Here is a 21,918-nt window from a genome sequence, read left to right on the forward strand (position 1 = left end):
ACATCCGCCATTTCTACTATATATTTAGTGTCCCTACTGTATGTTGTGTTTTCTTTAGGAGACGAGAGAAGCATGGCCTTATTTTGCTCTGCATGGGTATTTTAGGTCAGCATGTTCTAGCTAGGTCATTTAATACAGGAAACAGAAGTGCAATGACTTATATATGAAGTAAACCAAAGCAGACCAAAGGAACACTCCTGTGGTTTACTAACATAATCCTGGAATGAATCAATGCATTTTGGCTCATTGTGGTTCTTTAACTCTAAAAGCAAAGACTTAAATGTAAGGTAATAAAATGGCAAATGAATTTCAATATAGATAAGTGTGAGGTATTAAATTTTGGTAGGAAGAATAAGGGGGCCGCATACTGCTTGGATAATAAGAATCTAAATGGGGTAGAGGAGCAGAGGGATCCAGGGGTACAGATACATAAATCGCTGATTAGATGCAGGTTAATAAGGCCATAACATAAGGAAACCAAGCACTGGGGTTCATTTCTAGAGGGACAGAATTGAAAAGCAGAGTAGTTATGTTAAACTTGTACAGAACCTTGGTTAGACCACACTTGGAGTACTGTGAACAGTTCTGGTCTCCATATTATAAAAAGGATATAGGAGGTGCTGGAGAAGGTGCAAAAAAGATTTACTAGGATGATACCAGAAATGAGAGGTTATACCTATCAGAAAAGATTGAGCAGGCTGGGGCTCTTTTCTCTACAAAAGAGACTGAGGGGTGACTTGATTGAAGTCTTTAAGATTATGAAAGGATTTGATAGGGTAGAAGTAGAGAAGATGTTTCCACTTACGGGGGAGACCAGAACTAGGGGCCATAAATATAAGATAATCACTAATATATCCAATAGGGAATTCAGGAGAAACTTCTTTACCCAGAGAGTGGTTGGAGTGTGGAACTTGTTACCACAAGGAGTAGTGTCCCTCCAGAATGAACCCCAGTGCTTGGTTTGCTTTTGTTATGGCCTTAATAACCTGCTTCTGATCAGTGATTTGTGTAGTTGAGGCGACTAGCATAGGATGCATTTAAGGAGAAGCTAGATAAACACATAAGGGAGGAAGGAATAGAAGGTTATGCTGATAGGGTTAAATGAAGTAGGGAGCGAGGAGGCTCATGTGGAGCACAAACAGCGGCATGGACCTGTTGGGCCAAATGGCCTGTTTCTGTGGCGTACATTCTTCGTAATTCTATGTAACTCTGATAATATCCCCAATATGCTTCAAAATCACTGTTGTAGTCTCAAACATCATCTGACCCATCCAGTAGATTTGCAGCATAAGATTGCACTCTCAAACAGCCAGTCCTTTAATAACTTCAGCATGGCAGGAACTGTAGTCTTAACAAGGTTGCATACTGAAATTTGCTACCTGCTTTTGCAAGAATCTACCTTGTAGGGCAGTTTCATGAATTAGGAAGAGAAATAAAAGTCACCCATAAATTGACTGTGCCCAACCTCCCAAAGGCTGGCTCAGCCTCCTGCATAGTTGTGTTATACATACCAAGCCTATGTAGTTTAGCACTGTGAACAGCTTAATGAATGGGGATGTTCGCTGTTGACTGCACGGTGTTCAGTTCCATTCGCAACCCCTCAAATAATGAAGCAATCCGAGCCCGCATGCAGCAAGACCTGGACAACATCCAGGCTTGGGCTCATAAGTGGCAAGTAACATTCGTGCCACACAAGTGCCAGGCAACGACCATCTTCAACAAGAGAGAGTCTAACCACTTCCCCATGACATTCAACAGCACTACCATCGCCAAATTCCCCACCATCAACATCCTGGGGGTCACCATTGACCAGAAACTTAACCGGATCAGCCATATAAATACTGTGGCTACAAGAGCAGGTCAGAGGCTGGGTATTCTGCGGCGAGTGACTCACCTCCTGACTCCCCAAAGCCTTTCCACCATCTACAAGGCACAAGTCAGGAGTGTGATGGAATACTCTCCACTTGCTTGGATGAGTGCAGCTCCAACAACACTCAAGAAGCTCGACACCATCCAAGGTAAAGCAGCCCACTTGATTGGCACCCCATCCACCACCCTAAACATTCACTCCTTTCACCACCAGCGCACTGTGGCTGCAGTGTGTACTATCCACAGGATGCACTGCAGCAACTCGCCAAGGCTTCTTCGACAGCACCTCCCAAACCCGCGACCTCTTCCACCTAGAAGGACAAGAGCAGCAGGTACATGGGAACAACACCACCTGCACGTTCCCCTCCAAGTCACACACCATACCGACTTGGAAATATATTGCCGTTCCTTCATCGTCACTGGGTCAAAATCCTGGAGCTCCCTTCCTAACAGCACTGTGGGAGAACCTTCACCACACGGACTGCAGCGGTTCAAGAAGGCGTCTCACCACCAACTTCTCAAGGGCAATTAGGGATGGGCAATAAATGCTGGCCTCGCCAGCGACACCCACATCCCATGAACGAATAAAAAAAAACATTAACAGTTGAAGAGGTGAGACATTTGAATACATTCTATAATAATCCCTGCTCACTGACTTTACAAGCCACCACACTTTAGGTTGTATTCTGGAGGGCCAGCATCTATGAGCTGGCTCCTGGCATTCATTCTGCTAAATTCAGCTCTACTATCCAGATGGACTCACATAAAACTGGTCACTTGTGAATAACCACTGGGGCACAGTGCTACACAGTGTCACGCCCATGAAATCGCATCCCAGCACGAGTCAGGGCTTCCCAGGGAGGAGAGAATAAAATTAGAGGGGAAAAGAAAGAAAAAGTGCAGAGCAAAAAAACCCACAAAATTAACAGACGTTAAAGCAATGGAAAAATAATTACAACCTTTTTAACCTTAAAGTGAAAAATCAAAACACAGCAATTTACATATATTAATTGGCAAAGCAATGTAAATGATAACGCCTCCACAACACCAATAAATATAATCAGTGAAAAAAGGGTTCTAAATGGATGTGTGCATCTGCGACTGTCACCTTAACAATTAGAATTGCAATCTCTCATGCATCAATGATGTCTGTGCTAGAATTCTGGGATGAATAACTTGGATGAATTTTTCAATTCATCCTAGAACAATGCCCCCTTTTAGAGTACATTTTAAGGATCAAACTGAAGATTTAACTGCAACTTAAAGATAAACTAATACAGTGACCAATAGACAGACACAAACCATTTCTTTGCTGATGTGATAAGCATGTGATTGGATTGGAGTTCTTGGCGAGCCTTGTGCTGCGGTCACATTGCATGCTCATCCATCACTGATCTTCCCAAAGTCCATCACAGTTTATATTTAGCAATGACCTTTGACCTAGTATAATGGTGGATTTTAGTTGAACACACGTTGGACTCACGTTGTCTCCTTAACAGATTTCCCTTCCCCTGCCTATATAGACACATGAAGAACGATGGATTCAGGAGAACTTGTGTGAATATGAGAAGACGATTACCAATGTTGCTAGACTTTGTTGGAATTAATAGTGGAAAATCCTGTTATGCACTGTGATATTAAGTGGTTCATATTGCATTTTGCAATAAGAATGCGCACGATAAACCATTATTATTGTAAATATTATAAGCAGTATCCTATTCTGCTTTTGTTACTTTTTTCCTCCATTTTATTTCAAAGTTAAGGCCCAGCTCTGCAATATTCTCCATGATCGGCAAGGTTCAACGCACAAAGCCTACCAGCGCCATGCTTTATTATTGTGGGAACTGGTTTCTCCCAAAGCAATTCTTTCCTGTCTCCCTCAGACTACCGGGCCAGAAGTGGGAGGCTCAATCCTTAGGGGAAAACTAAATCAGGGAAGGGAAAAGCTGAGCTTGGCCATCTCACCCAAGAAAGACATCTTTTGTCATCTGATCACAGAACATGGCTGTCAGTAGCTGTGCAGAATCCTCAGCTGAGGGACACATCTAAGGAACATAACATCATAAGAGCTAGGAGCAGGAGTAGGCCACACGGGCCCTCGAGCCTGTTTTGCCATTCAATAAGATCATAGCTGGTCTTCTACCTCAATTCCACTTTCCCGCCCTATCCCCATAGGGTGGGAAGGGCTGGCTCTACAGAGGAGCAAACTGGGAAAATAAAGACATGCAGTGTCATTTGAAAAATAAATTTGTATTTCATTGGTGTAACTTGCTCATATTCAGCTAAGCATAATGCAAAGAGATGATGATCCAAAGATGGATGATCTATCTCGGCCTCCTCCCAATATCCCCACCATCACAGAAGCCAGTCTTCAGCCAATTCGATTCACTCCACGTGATATCAAGAAACGGCCGAGTGCACTGGATACAGCAACGGCAATGGGCCCCGACAACATCCCGGCTGTAGTGCTGAAGACTTGTGCTCCAGAACTAGCTGCGCCTCTAGCCAAACTGTTCCAGTACAGCTACAACACTGGCATCTACCCAACAATATGGAAAATTGCCCAGGTATGTCCTGTCCACAAAAAGCAGGACAAATCCAATCCGGACAATTACCGCCCCATCAGTCTACTCTCAAAGTGATGGAAGGTGTCGTCGACAGTGCTATCAAGCGGCACTTACTCACCAATAACCTGCTCACCGATGCTCAGTTTGGGTTCCGCCAAGACCACTAGGCTCCAGACCTCATTACAGCCTTGATCCAAACATGGACAAAAGAGCTGAATTCCAGAGGTGAGGTGAGAGTGATTGCCCTTGGCATCAAAGCAGCATTTGACAGAGAGTGGCACCAAGGAGCCAGAGTAAAATTGAAGTCAACGGGAATCAGGGGGAAAACTCTCCAGTGGCTGGAGTCATACCTAGCACAAAGGAAGATGGTAGTGGTTATTGGAGGCCAATCATCTCAACCCCAGGACATTGCTGCAGGAGTTACTCAGGGCAGTGCCCTAGGCCCAACCATCTTCAGCTGCTTCATCAATGACCTTCCCTCCATCATAAGATCAGAAATGGGGATGTTCACTGATGATTGCACAGTGTTCAGTTCCATTCACAACCCCTCAGATAATGAAGCAGTCCGTGTCAGCATGCAGCAATGACCTGAACAACATCCAGGCTTGGGTTGATAAGTGGCAAGTAACATTCGCACCAGACAAGTGCCAGGCAATGACCATCTCCAACAAGAGAGTCTAACCACCTCCCCATGACATTCAACGGCATTACCATCACCGAATCCCCCACCATCAACATCCTGGGGGTCACCATTGACCAGAAACTTAACTGGACCAGCCACATAAATACTCTGGCTACAAGAGCAGGTCAGAGGCTGGGCATTATGTAGCGAGTGACTCACCTCCTGACTCCCCAAAGCCTTTCCACCATCTACAAGGCACAAGTCAGGAGTGTTATGGAATACTCTCCACTTGTCTGGATGAGTGCAGCTCCAACAACACTCAAGAAGCTCGACACCTTCCAGGACAAAGCAGCCCGCTTGATTGGCACCCCATCCACCACCCTAAACATTCACTCCCTTCACCGGCACACTGTGGCTGCAGTGTGTACCATCCACAGGATGCACTGCAGCGACTCGCCAAGGCTTCTTCGACAGCACCTCCCAAACCCGCGACATCTTCCACCTAGAAGGACAAGAGCAGCAGGCACATGGGAACAACACCACCTGCACGTTCCCCTCCAAGTCACACACCATCCTGACTTGGAAATATATCGCCGTTTCTTCATCGTCACTGGGTCAAAATCCCTACCTAACAGCACTGTGGGAGAACCTTCACCACAAGGACTGCAGCGGTTCAAAAAGGCGGCTCACCACCACCTTCTCAAGGGCAATTAGGGATGGGCAATAAATGCTGGCCTTGCCAGTGACGCCCACATCCCATGAACAAATAACAAAAGAGAATATGTACCAATGGTTAAGTGGCAATGCAGCAACTTACAATAAACAAGATGGAAGATCATAAAATTGTACGTGTGTTTATGATCTGAGTTTGCATTCGCCAGTATGTTCATAACCAATGAGAATGTCAGGTTGAGTTATCAATATAGATGAACAACAGTTGGTAATGAAGATTTCAACCAGATTGACTGAACCAGATTGGACCAAGATTACTGAAGGTATAAAATGATATGCAAGTTTAGATCGTTTTTTTTTTTAAAAAGTTATATTATACAAGGATAATAAAAAGACTGTATTTACTTGAAAACAGCAAACCACATTATGATCAACTCCCTTGCTACTTTTGCTGAATCAGTGGAAGTTTTGTGTCATCAGCCTACCGTAATGTTGAATGCCTGGCAGACCGGGCCAAGCTGTTGCCAACTGGTGACGGCAGATTACTACCTCGATGTAAATCCTCAATAGACCGGCTCCAAGGTTTGGATTTGTCCACTGCATTTTCCACATTATTTTCCGCACTTTCAAAATCAAATCTGAAGGAAAATTAAGCAAGATTAATTTCTGCGGTCAAATAAAAACGCATCCATTAGTCAAGCAGCAAGGTAAAACAGGTCTGACATTAACAGACAACAAGAGACCATCAAATAGATATATCCCAAATTGCCCATGTAGTACAGCCTGATTTTACCGAATTTTGGAGTGCAAAGCAAGTGGCTAGCTGGATAGAATTAAATGGGTCTTTGATCCCTAGGTTAGCCATGTATGGTACATAACGAATATCAATACTATCTAAACAATCTAACCAAGCGGAGGGCAACAATGTTATGTTGCAGTAAAAAAATAAAATACTTGCTCACCCTTTTTCGTTAGTTAATCTTGAACATAAATTATGCAAACATATAAAAATGACAATCGTATGGAAGACACTGGAGTGAGGAGAGAAAAATTCCACATCTCAAATTACAATAACATAGGCAGTTTTAAGCCAGTACTTTAAAGAACATGTAAAGGCAAATAAGTTGTATGCTGCACCTATTCTGATCAACATATGACTAGACATGTGTCGTATTTAGCATGATATATTTCTAGTTAATCAGAGATCACTGAAAAACCTGTAAAAACCTGTTACAGAACTTGTAAAAAGTTCTGAGGCACATAGAATGACCATTTCAGATACAAACACTTTTGGAACATCATTCAAACAATGGCAGCTGCCCATCTCCCTCTCTTGAAAGAAGGGTTCACTTTTTTGGAAAACCATTTTCATTCAAGTAATTACTAGTGTTTACTTCTTCCTGGAAAACTGCCAAACATCTTTTGGAAGCTATATGCCAACTTTTACCAGCCTTTTAAAAAAAAAATAAACAAGTGCTGTCATGTGGCATTTCATTCCACACAAAAAAAACTTTATTTTTACTGGGACTTTTTCCAGTTCTGGATTGAAAGCTTTACATACATACAGTTTGCTGTTTAGTAATCAGAAAGGGCACTTACGTAACTGCGTACTGTGCAAATGAAAGGTATTCCACCAATATGTCTAGACCTTGGTTCTCTTCATTCAAAAACTCCCTCACCCAACTGTGAAAAAGCAAATGCATAGAAAGACCACATTAACACATTGTTAATAGCTTCAGAAAATCTACTGAAAAAAAAACAAGTGAAAACAGCTCATCTCAGCCAAGTCTTCCAAAAACACAATGCAGACAATTCCTGGGAAGTACAGTATATGATACAGTATCCCATCCCTGATACAGCCAACACAGCATAAAGGGAAAAGACTGGGAGTACTTTCATTATAAGTGTTCCAATTTTTTTTTAATTGAATATTACCTTCAATTCAATAACCCTTTCCTTTGCAACAGAGACCCTCCACTTTCACATTTCTGTTAACATCATGAAGTGATGTATATGACAAGATGTGGTCCATGTAAATTGCAGCACAGCTCCCTATATTATTATGAAAGTCAGCACAATCAGCGTGGTTAGACCCAAAATAATAGATTTCCACATCAAGGGAAAAAGTTACTGAACTGAAAGTAACTCAGAACAAGTAGAATATGAAATCTTCAACTTAAAGAAAAAATTGACGAGGTTTTCTTTACTGCAGCTGCCTCTGTCCCTCCCCTCTTTAAACCAAACAGTAAACAACATTTCCATTCACTACATTTTAAAGCATAGAGCACTTCATGCCAAAATCTTTGAATATAAGATAGTTTTATCCACTGGGATTGTGACTCTAAAGCTAATTTTACACACAGTCCCTAAATAGTTCTTCATGTGAGCTGATCTTTATTGCTAATACCCAAGATAAATGCAGATCTGTTTCCAGTGGGGGTTAGAGCACAATTAATTTTACTAGTAGTCTCTTAACAGCCACCAGTGTAAGCAAACTTTCATCCCCTTATCCCCCAAGCTAAATATATATCATAGTCAATCAAACACTTAACTCTGGAGGCAGCAGTTTTAGTGCTACAAGATGGAATATCAGAACAAGGTAAATTATTTTTTTCCATTTACAATGCAAGGAAGAATACCATGGGAAAAGAAGAATTCTACATCTGGTAGCACTTGCATATATGTGAAATTCCAACATGGATAGGAGGGAGATTTAGCCTCAGACAACGAGGGAAATTAGATTTCAGAGAGTGGCAGACAGATCTTGGTGCACCTTCTGCACACAATTTACAAGACGGTGTTCATTTTACAACAAAATATGCATATTTCATACATTTAGCAACCTCTCTGATGTTCCAATAAATGATGCGCGTGCATGATACATGGGGTGCACACGCCATTGGATATTTTTTGTTGGGACATTCCACTAAGTTTATTAATTTTATAATTTATTTAAAACACACAACTGTTGAAGCAGCATGCCTGCGCAGTGCATCGTTGAAACGACATATCATGCCACAGAGCAGCAGATTGGTTCTGCATCCACAGTTCCCCACATGCTGAGCTTCCATTTTTAACTGGGTTTTAAGGGGGAGGCACTGAGTGGAGCTCAAGCTCTTTCAGGATGAGAGGGGAAAACAAATGTCAAAAAAAATCAAAGGATTAGTCATCCTAGGCAGTCCTTTATGTCCTAACAGCACTGGTTGGCAGCAGATAGTTGGTCAGCTTCTCGGCCCCAGAGTGATGCAGGGCACATGGAGACCTAAAAACATGGGCAAAAAAGATTTTATAATAAAAACAGTGCCACATTCGAAAGTAACCCAAATACAAAAATTCATATATTAAACAGTATTCCTGGGCCTCTGGTGAGAAGGAGCTTTCATCAGCCATCCAAAACAATATACATACAAACCTGGCGACACAGGTATGCTGCCTCTTACGGGTGAAAATCATATACAGAGGAGATTCCAATGAGCAAAACACTGGGCACGCTTTTAATTCCCGGGTGGGAATGAGGCCTAGCGAGCGTCCGGCCTGTCCAGGGAGGCTCGGCTGATTTTAACAGTGGACCTCATGAACATACCGAATTCCCAATCAAAATGGATGGGCAGTTGGCAGAAAGCAGCAGCCCAGCCGTTAAAATCGGGCAGCAGGAGGATGCCGCCTGGGGCTCAAAGGAACGGTAATCGACAGAAGGTAAGTACTCCAAGGAAGGGAGGATGGAAGGCTGGAGCAGGGGAGGAGCACTCCTGTTCCTCCTGGCCCATGAGGAGACAAACTTACCTCTTCTGGACCTGACTGCTGTTCCCAGGTGTGGCCTACTCCCCCACTCAGGCCTCAAGTTGAAATAGCAGATTGGGCCCCAATAATGTCATTGGAGCCCAGTCAGCATCTTTAAAGAGGACCTTGCCAGCTTGAAGAGGGTGACCTTGCTGCCTGCAATTTAAAATTGTAGTTGGCCAAATCAGGGTGGGAAAAGTGTGGGCAAGTCCCCCGCTCCATTTTAACTGTCATTGTCTCCTATCCCAGTCGTTCCCTTGATACGGCCGCTCCTTCACTTCCTCAAATCCAAGGAACACAGACGTGAGCATATCTGGTGCACATCTGGCTTAGTCATCCATCACCAGATCTGGCTGGACCACATCAAGCTCTACTGGGCCTCACTGCCCATTACTCTAAGAGTCATCCTGGAGAGCATAGATAATCTCCAGCATCATTTCTCCACTATCAACCATCTCCTTAATTCTCTCTACCCTACCCCCTCTACCCTCACTTCCAACAATCAAGGAGCTAATGAGTTTCTTTGTCACCAAGATAGAGACCAGGGGGCGAATTTTAACACCCCCCAGACGGGCAGGAGAGGAGCAGTGGTTAAATTCTTAAAAATGTGAAACCCTATCCCAACCTTCCGCAAACGCGCCTACTTCCAGTTTAACCGGGGCAGGTTGGAGGATGAGCAAGTAACCTGCACTCGAGAGGCGAGTCAGTAATGTTAATGAGGCCGCGTACTTCAGATCTTAGCAGACATTTAGATTTAACGGCTGCGGGCACATTTCCCAGGGGTCGAGAAACCCGGCAACTAAAGGGAGGCGAGAACTGCCGAATCCAGCAGGTAAGTGCTTTTTCCAGCACTACTTGTGGGCCTGGAAGAGCAGGAGTGCTTCCCCCCGACCCCCCAAGTTAGCCTACTGTGATCGGCCTCCCTCCCCACGATTCAATGCCGACCCGCAATCTCCCACCCCCCAACCTTGATCTCTCCCTCCCTCTCCTCTGATCCCCGGCTGCAGCTTTGTACTGCAGGCTTTCCCGCCGGACAGCCTCTCGATCTGGCTGGCTGCCGGCTAGGAAACAGAGAAAAAAAATTCAAATCAGGTCAAGCTGTTAAATTCGCCAGGACCTCTGCGCTCCCTGTATTTCTGGGTTTCCTGGCAACTACAAGTGACCCCTTCCCAGCCTTCCCGTAAATATTGGGGCCCTTCTGTTCAACTGCCTCTGCTCCTTCCTCACCTCCTTGTCCATCAAGTAAAACCTCCCTTAACCTAGGCCCTCTACACTGGAATTCCTTGCTTAAACCCCTTTACTTCTGCACATCCCTCTCCTCTTTTAAGACTCTTCTTAAAACCAACCTCTTTGCGCAAACCCTTTGCCACCCTTCCTAATATCTTTCTCTGTGGCTCAGCATCCATTTTTCCCCTCAAGTCTCTGTGAAGCGCCTTGGGGACATTTTCCTACATTCAAGTCGCTTTGTGAGTACAAGATGTTGTTACTGCAGGATGCTCACATTTCAAAAGCTTACAATTGGTGGCAGAGGGAGAGAGGAAGAACTGAAGAGGGAGAACAGTAAGGGACATTTGATGAAATAATCTTTATGAAGCGGAGGTGTACACACTAGAAGGGAGGTGAGTATGCATCCTGCTGGATTATTGCTAATAGTGGTGGTGATCCTTGTACATTAGCCAACAAATCCCCAACAAGTATCCCATATCCCCAAGATTGTGACAATACCAGATCTATCGTGCTGTATCATTGTGAGCTATTATCTGAAGCTTCTTGAGCCTGGGTCTTATTGAACCCCACTGCTTTAGCAATCCTAGATGATATATTTAAAACTACACATGAATGCTTCTTATGCTTCTGTCAAGGGCGATGCGGTCTGGAACGATCTTCATGGTCTGCTGTGCTTCATTGTGTTCTGTGACTAATTCTTGGACCTGGTTCCCAAATAGGTAACTGCCATCAAACAGCAGCTTGGTCTATTTGTTCTGGACATGCCAAAAGCCCTTCACTCCTACATATCATTGGCAGACATGACTCCAGAATTATTCAGAGCATCAGGACCCTTGCAGCTATAGCTCAAATGCTTGCATAATATAGGAACTGGCAAAGGGCACAGCAGTCGATCTGGTTAGTCCCACATTTTCTAAAAATTACAAAGCAGCATCCATATGGATGCTTGAATCACTCAGGTACTGTTGCACAGTTTGCCCAGAATGCTTGACAGATAACTATCCTTGGTTGGATTGCTTCTCCAAGGTACATCTTACGTCAAGATCAGATAACTGTAATCTTTGCTGTGGAGATTTGCTGCCTAGTTTATATCTGGTAGGATACCAATGAATTTTCAATAGGACAGGTAAACAGAACGTAAGTCATTACATCTGGTTTCTATACTCTGGAGATATAAATAATCTGTACAATCCTATTGGCCCAGACCATTTCTTCCTCGTCCTAGAGGGATGAGGAGATGTGGAGTTCTTTAAAAAGACCTCTGTAAAGAGAGAATTTTTCAGAATCTCAGTGCTAGCCATCAGTGAGGATTCAGCTGGCTAAGCGTTGAATTAATTGAAGGTAAAACTCCCAGATGAATGTTCCCAACACAGCTTGGCTTTGAATTAACAGTTCCTTTTCTGTCTGTCTAATTTCAGTAAGAGATACAGTGGTCTGAGGGTGTGGGATCTATAGGACCATCATGCTAAGTTTCAGTAATTATTTACTGCAGCCCATATAGACTCATCATGGCTGGTGGCAACTTGGATAGGCCAACAATGTCTCCCTTGTGGACAAGGCTTTATATGGTGTAACCCAAAGGCACCATAGTTTCTTCCCATCCCTGAAGAACTGATCAGAGTAGAGCCTCAAAGCACCATCATCAGTGAGCAATGGTTCTGATTAAGTCCACTACTCCACACATCAGATAGATATTCACACACTCCATGCATCCTCATGCATTCAGCTCTGTGTACTTCATTATTATAAGCGAGACCTGGGAGAGATGTCCAAAAATTAAGTTGTTAAAATTACAATTTTTCCCATCTCTATCTCCGAATCTATCCATATGGTACCTTGAAATCAATTGATAATTGGATTCCCCTTTAAAGCATTTAAATTCCTGTGTCTACTTACCTGAGAAAGCTTTTGAACCCGGAACTGGATGACAGAGAAAGCTGACTGGCAGTTCTGATATGACTGTCTTTTTGATGCTTGGTGATTTTCCCTTGTGGGAGTGGTGGCAGGAAAAGGACAAGTTGGATGGCTCTTAACGTGTTAATCTTAACAGGTCAGAAACCGATCATTCAGCCCTCTGAGGTTTAATGATCTCCAGCCTTTTGAGTCAATGCTTCCTGTATCACAGGTGAATGGTGAGCACAGGAGGCACTGGTCATGACCAGAGAAATTAAAAGGTCATTATGCAACTTATGTAAATTTTAAAGCAACGATTTGGCCTAAATTTGAAGTGTTGCATTGGCTATGAAGCACTTTAGAACATGCTGAGGTTGTGAAAGGTGTTATATAAATGTACTTTTGTTATTTCTTTCTATTGAAAATGTTACTATTGGAACTAATGTAACTAAAATAAATGTACATATTTGCAGGTTAAATAGAGAAGTCCTTTTAATATATTCATAAGAGCAGCACAAATGTGACATATGGCAATGAGAAAGGAAATAGAAAAGAGACAACATGAGGCTATCACAGACCAAAAGAAAAGGATCACCATGGTCTAGAATGGCACAATGTCACAGGGACAGACATTAGTAAATGTTCTAAATGAGGAATGCTTTCAGATAGATGCTCAATATGTGAATGAGAATGAAGAAAAGTTGACCATATAAAAATTACCAAGATTAATTTTTTTTAAATCCATGCAAGAGACATTAACAAAAATATATAATGCTGCATGAAATTTCAAGTTTATTAAGAGGCACTTCAGTGCTGGAAAACAAGACTTTTGTGTTTCCCCACAGTTCAACAGTAACCATACTTCGAAAAGAACTTCATTGGTTGTGAAGCATTTTGGGACATCCTGAGGTAGTAAAAGGCATTATATAAATGCAGGTTCATACTTTCCTCTTACACTTTTGCCATCTGGTATCACCATCAAACATTGTCAGGTTACGTACATCACAAGTTAGATATAAAGTAAACCTTCCTCCATTGCACATCAACAATTTGCTTTAAGACCAACCACAGAACAGTACTATCTATTGCAGTAATATAATGCTTTTTCTCCTTTCTCACACAGATGACCTTGCCAAATTGTGGGAAGTTTTGTACGATGGGCCGACATCCACAGGAAATTAGAGTGATACTATCAAACTCACTTTACATTTTCACACACCAGTGAGAAAAGTGGATTTGAACCTGGGTTCAAGAATTAAATGAATGGTATGTTTTTAGGTGGGACTTTTTTCATACCCATGATTCTCTATATTGCTGAGTACTGGGTCTCAGCTACATCACTGTGGGGAAGCGCCAAGTACTGGCCAACCACTACAGCTCAGGGAGGGGAAAGTTGAAGACAGAGTTTCACAAAGCCAACTGCAAAAACAGAATTGCTGAAGGTCTGTAGGGTAGATTGTCTGCTCTTTTCAGTGCATTTCGGAGGTGAAACACAGTGGTGAAGAAAATAATTGAAATAAAGAACAAAAGCCAATGTACAAGTCCTCTGTGTCCCTCAGATCCTTGAGAAAGATGACACCATAGATCCCAACTTCTGTTGTTTTAAAAAAAAAGTTGACTCCAGCGACTAGGCTGACACTTTAAAACAGTACTGAAGGAATCCAGCATTGTCGGAGATGCTGTTTTTTGGATGAGAAGCTAAACTGAGGCCATGTCTGCTGGACATAAAAGAGCCATGATACCATTCAAAGATGTGTAAGGGAGTTCTCCCAATGTCCTGGTCAACATTTACCCCTCAACCAAAACCACTAAAGCCAGATTATTACATAGAATGTACAGCACAGAAACAGGCCATTCAGCCCAACAGGTCCATGCAAGTGTTTATGCTCCACACGAGCCTCCTCTCTCCCTACTTCATCTAACCCTATCATTCCATACGAGAACTTTTAAAAAATATGCAAAGTGAAAATGTAATGCAGTCGCATCTGGGAACTATTCAGATTATTGTTTCTTGCACATTTTAATTGGTTGTTGGTTGCTTGTAACTGTAGACCTCAATACAATTAAACCCAAAGATTGTCAATGCTGCCTTTTTAATAATTTTATGCTTATGCAGAACTAATAGAATTTCCATAGGCACTACTATTTTGCTTTTAAATATAATTTCTCATAGTTAGCATATTCCCAAAGAGATTCCTCCCTCAGCCAATCTTTCTAAATACAAACAACTATGAATAATACCTGGTTTATAATACCATTTTTCAAAACAAGATTCCAACAAGATCACATGGTAAATTTTGTCAAAAGCATTAAACTGACAACTGTGTAAGTAGTGTAATATGGAAGAAAAAACAAAATGTTTCACCTATGTTAATAGTCACATAAATATCTTAACCCTTCTCTACATTCACAAAGCTAGAGGACACAAGACTTCTGATTGTCTAAGCCCAAGTATGATGACTAGCTCTATAATGTAATAGAATGTCTCTAAAGTCACAAAATGGTTTCCAGAATTCTAGAAGTAAATCAGTTAAACAAAAATAGCTTTGGTATCCTAGTACTGTACATACTGTACAACAGATCAGATCAAAGCTCTGCAGTCCTGCCACATCCAGTCGTGGATGGTGGTGGACAATTAAACAACTAACGGGAGGAGGAGGAGGCACTTACTCACCAATAACCTGCTCACCGATGCTCAGTTTGGGTTCCGCCAGGGCCACTCGGCTCCAGACCTCATTACGACCTTGGTCCAAACATGGACAAAAGAGCTGAATTCCAGAGGTGAGGTGAGAGTGACTGTCCTTGACATCAAGGCAGCATTTGACCGAGTGTGGCACCAAGGAGCCCGAGTAAAATTGAAGTCAATGGGAATCAGGGGGAAAACTCTCCAGTGGCTGGAGTCATACCTAGCACAAAGAAAGATGGTAGTGGTTGTTGGAGGCCAATCATCTCAGCCCCAGGACATTGCTGCAGGAGTTCCTCAGGGCAGTGTCCTAGGCCCAACCATCTTCAGTTGCTTCATCAATGACCTTCCCTCCATGATAAGGTCAGAAATGGGGTCCAAGCCCGCATGCAGCAAGACCCGGACAACATCCAGGCTTGGGCTCATAAGTGGCAAGTAACATTCGCGCCAGACAAGTGCCAGGCAACGACCATCTTCAACAAGAGAGAGTCTAACCACTTCCCCTTGATATTCAATGGCATTACCATTGCCGAATCCCCCACCATCAACATCCTGGGGGTCACCATTGACCAGAAACTTAACTGGACCAGCCACATAAATACTGTGGCTACAAGAGCAGGTCAGAGGCTGGGTATTCTGCGGCGAGTGACTCACCTCCTGACTCCCCAAAGCCTTTCCACCATCTACAAGGCACAAGTCAGGAGTGTGATGGAATACTCTCCACTTGCCTGGATGAGTGCAGCTCCAACAACACTCAAGAAGCTCGATGCCATCCAGGACAAAGCAGCCCGCTTGATTGGCACCCCATTCACCACCCTAAACATTCACTCCCTTCACCATCGGCGCACAGTGGCTGCAGTGTGTACCATCCACAGGATGCACTGCAGCAACTCGCCAAGGCTTCTTCGACAGCACCTCCCAAACCCGCGACCTCTACCACCTAGAAGGACAAGAGCAGCAGGCACATGGGAACAATACCACCTGCACATTCCCCTCCAAGTCACACACCATCCCGACTTGGAAATATATCACCATTCCTTCATCATCTCTGGGTCAAAATCCTGGAGCTCCCTTCCTAACAGCACTGTGGGAGAACCTTCACCACACGGACTGCAGCGGTTCAAGAAGGCGGCTCACCACCACCTTCTCAAGGGCAATAAATGCTGGCCTCGCCAGCAATGCCCACATCCCATGAACGAATTTTTAAAAAGTTAGATCTGTGAAAAATACTTTTCACATACAACCAAACAAATTAATATTAAATATATATTTCCTGAGTAAACAGTTAATCTGATTATTAGGAAGGTTTGGCAAGCACAATCCCATTAACACAGTACATTAGATACTAAATCTGAATTTAAATTAAGATTGAATCAATATTAAAATAAATATATGGAATGCTTTAAAAATTATAATCCCATAAACTGATATTACAAAAAAATAAATTTGTCTTCATTAAGCGCATGCTACATCAAATATAGTTACTACTTTTATTTCCCCACCAGAGGGTTAGTAAATCTAAGAACTAATCCTGAGTAACAATTCTTTTTCTTTCTTAAATGGTTATTTTTTTATACAAATTACAGACTTAAAATGAAATTACTCCAAGTTATGTAGCATTCATACTCACTCAGTCCCGAAATGCAGTGATGATGACTACATTACAAACATTGCATTGTGGGAAATTTCAGGCTAAGCAGGTTGGATTATTCCTCCTCATTTCAGCACAGTTTGTAATGATAACAAATCCCTCAACTGACCAAGACCACTTTCTAATTAAGCACCCAACAATAACCCATGTAAAGGATTATGGTGGATAAATTTTTCAAATGAGCAAGTAGAACTTTTGTTCCTAGATCCGTATTACATTCCCATTTTAAAGAGACTTTAAAATATAGATAATGAACGATGTCATCCAATTTTCTAATTCAACAGCCTCAGCAACCCAGGTATTACAAAGCATAATAAAAATTATGTTTTGAGTATCTGGTTATTTATCTCATTGCTGCTTTTGGGACCTTGCTGTGCACAAATTGACTGCCGTGTTTTCCTACATAATTCATCGGTTGCAAAATGCTTTGGGGCATCCAGAGGATATGAAAGGCACTATGTAAATGTAAATTATTTCCTCATGTTATTTTCACATCGCAGTCATTCCTTCCTTAATTCTGTTCCATATACGATGAATAATGATCTGAAACCAATAAAATCTTCAAAGAGGCTTTTAAATCTGCCTTCGCCTTTAGGATTACATTATATTATTTCATCACATGGCTATCCAGTTTCTGTGCCCTATGCAGCACTTCATGTTATCTTTGGTCAGTTCTCCCCTTTCTACCATCAACAGCTACTCTTGCATTTGTGCAGCTCCAGAGACTATAAAAGAGTCTTTTTGTTGTCTGCCTGTGGGCACAAGAACTGCTGCAAGCTTTCAAATTGCATTTGTTTCTGGAATGCATAGACACTGAATTTTGTAATCAACATTCTTTAAGACACATTCCCCTTTACGAGCTATATTTTTGAAAAATTGTATTTTCTCCCCTTTTACTGCTCTTGTATGATTTAAGAAAATCCATCATGGAAATGGGCAGAAGACCCGCTCCCTGATAAGTGAAAGTAACCTGTGACGGACTCTCTCTCCGATTTTCCTTTCTTCCTGGCAAGGATCTTTAATCACTGCTGTAAAACGGAGATTGGGAATTCGCTATTTGGGAGCTTTGGGTGCAAATCTGTGTCTGCTCTGCTACAAAGCCTTCCAACAGGTTCAACACAATTACTCTCACTTTCTAACAAGGAACAAGAATAGTGTAGGTGCAAGATTTTTTTTTAGATGTATCAATACCTGTGAAAAGTATAATCGAATGCAAAAAATGACCAACCTCATTCACTAGGTGAATTGATGGAGAATGACCCTTTTGCAAAATGTTCAAACTTACCCAATATAGTTTGTTCTAAGTGAAATCTCCAGTTCTCTCAGTACTTGGGTTGATTCTTGCACTCTTCTTCTGAATTTCTGCAAATATTTAATTGAAAACATTTTCAGGATGAGAAGAAGCCATCGACTCAAAACTGATAAACAGGTTACCTACCTTGCAGGGTCTTCATTCATCAAAAAATATGCATCCTTCACACACCATAGCAATATGGCCTAGCTTTAGAAGGTTCTGGGGAAAACCATGTGTTGAACATAATAAAAAGGCATGATGTTACTGATAAGTAGTGCCATACATGGTTTCCTGTTCCTGCATGTCCTACTCCTATATAAAGCAACCACACTATTGTGCCAGTTCATTTCGATCTAAAGCTAAACTGAAACTACTTTAATCACTTAACACCAAAAGAAAACTACAACCCTATAAGGCATGCAGAGGCAGGTAGATGGTATCGTGGGTGATGAACCTGTGGAATTCTCTACCACAGAAGGCAGTGGAGGCCAAGTCATTAGATGTATTCAAAAAGGAGATAGATATATTTCTTAATGCTAAAGGGATCAAGGGATATGGGGAAAAAGCGGGAACAGGGTACTGAGTTAGACGATCAGCCATGATCATTTTGAATGGCGGAGCAGGCCCGAAGGGCCAAATGGCCTACTCTTGCTCCTATTTTCTATGGTCCCTGAAGGGGGAAGTCATACCAAGAATAAAGAAAACCTTACACTTTTTGTTTTGCATTCTATACCTGTCATAAGAGCCCAGCAACATAGTGTAATTTTAGGAGTAGAGAGGGAGGCCATACAATAGCCAGCAGGACCAGTCTGACAAAGGCGTTGTAATGTGCTGCTGTAAAATCTATCTTTCCCCCCTCCCCCCAAACCCCGCCTTATTTTGTTACTGAGCTGCACGTGCTTTCTCAGATCAAAGTAGAACAGAGTAGCAGGGCATATGTGGCTTTCTAGGTTATAAAATAATTGCAGAGACACACTTTGAGGGTTCTTTACAGATTTTCACACTTGAATGTGATTATTTTTTGGTAGAGTTGGGGTGATTCCTGGTCACAAGGCTCAGATCACACGTGGGAATGTTCCAAGCTGCTGGGTTGGAGCGGTCCTTAGCATCTGGTGGTGGGAGGGCTAAGGTGGGGTAAGTGTCTGCCCACGTGAGGCCAGACTAGGAAACTTTTTTCGGCTGTGGGGACTTGGAATAGGTGTCGGGTGGGTCTACAGGAAGGGGACCCAGCCCTCATGAGGTTTTCCTAACTCTATATCCAGTTTATGCATCACCTGCTGTGCTCAACAGATATACCAGAATGTTCAACTGTTAATTGGGAGGATTGTTCAGTTGTACCAGAGCTGAAGTGCACATTTTCCTGCAGCCTAGAGCGAAAGCTGCATAAGCATGCAGGTGGGCTGGGGTTCCTTGCTCCAATGGCAATAGGCCAAATAGAAATAGGGTTGGGTCCAATGAAGTGGTTAGACTAGTCATGATTTTAGTAGCCTCCAGACCTCCGCCCTGAAAAGACAAAGGCAGGGCCAACACCAGAATATGTGTTGGAATGTGCCCTTATGACCACAGTCCTGTTCGCACTTGCCTGATAGCAGGTGAACTTCACACGAGAATTGTGAGTTACCTCCTTCTAAATTGCAGCTGGAAGGCATGAAGCCTAGTCACCATGCCTCCGCCCACTGCTCTTCAAGGAATGAGTGACCATAGGTCATGTTCCTAAGATTTACATAGGCATTCAGAGTCACCTGATGACATGGAAGATGTTATGGAGTAGATATGGGAGACTTCTCTGAGTAAGAGTTCTGCATTGCAGAGGGTTAGTTATGGCGGGGTCAGGTTGGATTCTAGGCGGCACAGCTGGGTTACGGACAAAGTATTAGATTTGGAAATAGCAAAAGAAAGTTCCACATTTCTCAGTGGGACTATCAAATAGTTCTGGAATGAAATGATTTGGCCCTCATAGTACTTTCCCAAACTGTGCTGGGACCTCAGCGTTGAAGTGTCCCTGTCTGAAGCGAGTCCAGTTATTGGACAGATAGTTATCTCTTTGGAGGAATCAAGAGTATTCTGTCCTTAATTTACATGAAACTCCATGGCAGCAGTTTTTCATTGCCAGTTGTATTAATTCCATTGTCATACCCAAGCATATGCAAATAAATACATCTTTTACTTCTTTGTTGGCAGTGGTGGGGGGGGTGGGGGAGGAAAACCTAGGAAATAAAAAAATGTACGCAGAAGTGAGAGCTCAAGACTTCGAAGTAGGCTGTGGGGGCCGGTGTTTAAATGGAGTTGGAAAACTACAGTTCAACAACCTGGCTCTTAAGGGAAAAGGCTTTCTCTTTGCAGTGCCCACCTCCCAGCAGTGGTTTCACTGCTCTCCTTCCTCTTGAATCTAACTGCTTCCCCAGCTGGCCAGCAGGAAAATGAAATGTTTTGTTTTAAATGTTTGCTAGTCCCACCAGCTTTAAGTGAAGTTGCACATGCCTTTGTCGCAAGTGCTGGCTCGGGACTGCCTCCCATCAGCACCTGATAGACAAAGGGGAGCTCTCAGTTCACAGTGCAAAGAATGGCACTGTGACTAGGCGGGTGAGCAGCAAATTGACTGAAGAAGAGACTAAGTATCTTCTGAATTTCTTTCACTGGTATTAGTGTAACACTGTTGGGCATTTATTTACTCCTCCTCATGTGCAGGGAGGAGTCTGAAGAGTGCTTTACAATAAAGAGAAAAAGCATATGGAGACACCAAACATGGGAATGAGGGGGAAATGGAGGAGCTAGGATTGGAAACTGAAGGTATAATTGAAGAGCGATTTGAGAAGGCTTCTGAAAGCGAGGAGGGACGTTGCAAGGCAGAAGGAGAGAGCATAGGAAGGGTCTGTGTTGTTGCCATAATACCTAAAGGGCAAAGGTTTTCATTTCTTTTTATTCTGAAAAGAAAAGTTTAATACGATATTTTCTGGAGGTTCAACTGGTACCAACATTGTAGTCTCCTAGGAAACTTGAAACGAGCAGGAAAGCACAGACTAGACAGATAAAATAGCAGAATGTTTGATACTCTAGTGTCTAACTAAATTAACCTACTACTGTAGATAGGCTGGAGACTTTGTTCTAAACTTTTGGCAACAGGGGCTTTACTTGAGGAAGAAACTGGAAAAAACAAACTAGCCCCATGACACAGGTCCTGGGCTTTAAATTATGAGACCATGTGTGGATCCACCTACCTGCAACATTAATATGATATTTTTATGTGCATGCCCAGCATGTGGTTTCCCCAGAATTTATGTTAGGCCATAATCCTACGGTATGTGAAAGATAGAGAAGGAAGAAAAAAAAAATCAATTGATAAATTTCAGTAATAATCTCATAAGATAATACTAGTTCTAAAAAAAGGTAATGTTAACAATCTGTCTTTCCCTGAGGATGAACTCCATTTCTTATTTTCCGATACCAGCCTGATCGATTTGCTAGAAGGTGTGTTAAAGTGCAGTTGTTTTACTCCTCTCAAGAAGTTTCCCCATGTCCCAAAGTGCGAGCAGATCTAGGTATGCAAGAGTGACCTGAAATGGACTCTCATGCCAAGACAAGGATACCCTTTCCCCTTTGGCCTCTGCTTGGCACCTCCCCACAACAACAAAACTAAGATCAGGAAATCAACATACACAA

General features: G+C 42.6%; 1 protein-coding gene across 6 annotated transcripts in view; it reads right to left on the reverse strand.

Moving 5' to 3' along the window:
* Positions 1-21,918, reverse strand: part of fmnl2a (formin-like 2a) — a 243,774-nt gene that overhangs the window by 64,739 nt on the left and 157,117 nt on the right. For all 6 annotated transcript variants that reach the window (XM_067987455.1, XM_067987450.1, XM_067987456.1 and 3 more), the window contains exons 4-6: positions 18,250-18,326; positions 7,330-7,413; positions 6,216-6,368 (exon numbers count right to left, since the gene is read on the reverse strand). In XM_067987455.1, coding sequence (XP_067843556.1) covers positions 6,216-6,368; positions 7,330-7,413; positions 18,250-18,326 — 314 coding nt within the window. The remainder of the gene's footprint in view (positions 1-6,215; positions 6,369-7,329; positions 7,414-18,249; positions 18,327-21,918) is intronic.

The sequence above is a fragment of the Heptranchias perlo genome, chromosome 7, assembly GCF_035084215.1.
Source record: "Heptranchias perlo isolate sHepPer1 chromosome 7, sHepPer1.hap1, whole genome shotgun sequence".
NCBI classification, from domain to species: Eukaryota; Metazoa; Chordata; class Chondrichthyes; order Hexanchiformes; family Hexanchidae; genus Heptranchias; species Heptranchias perlo.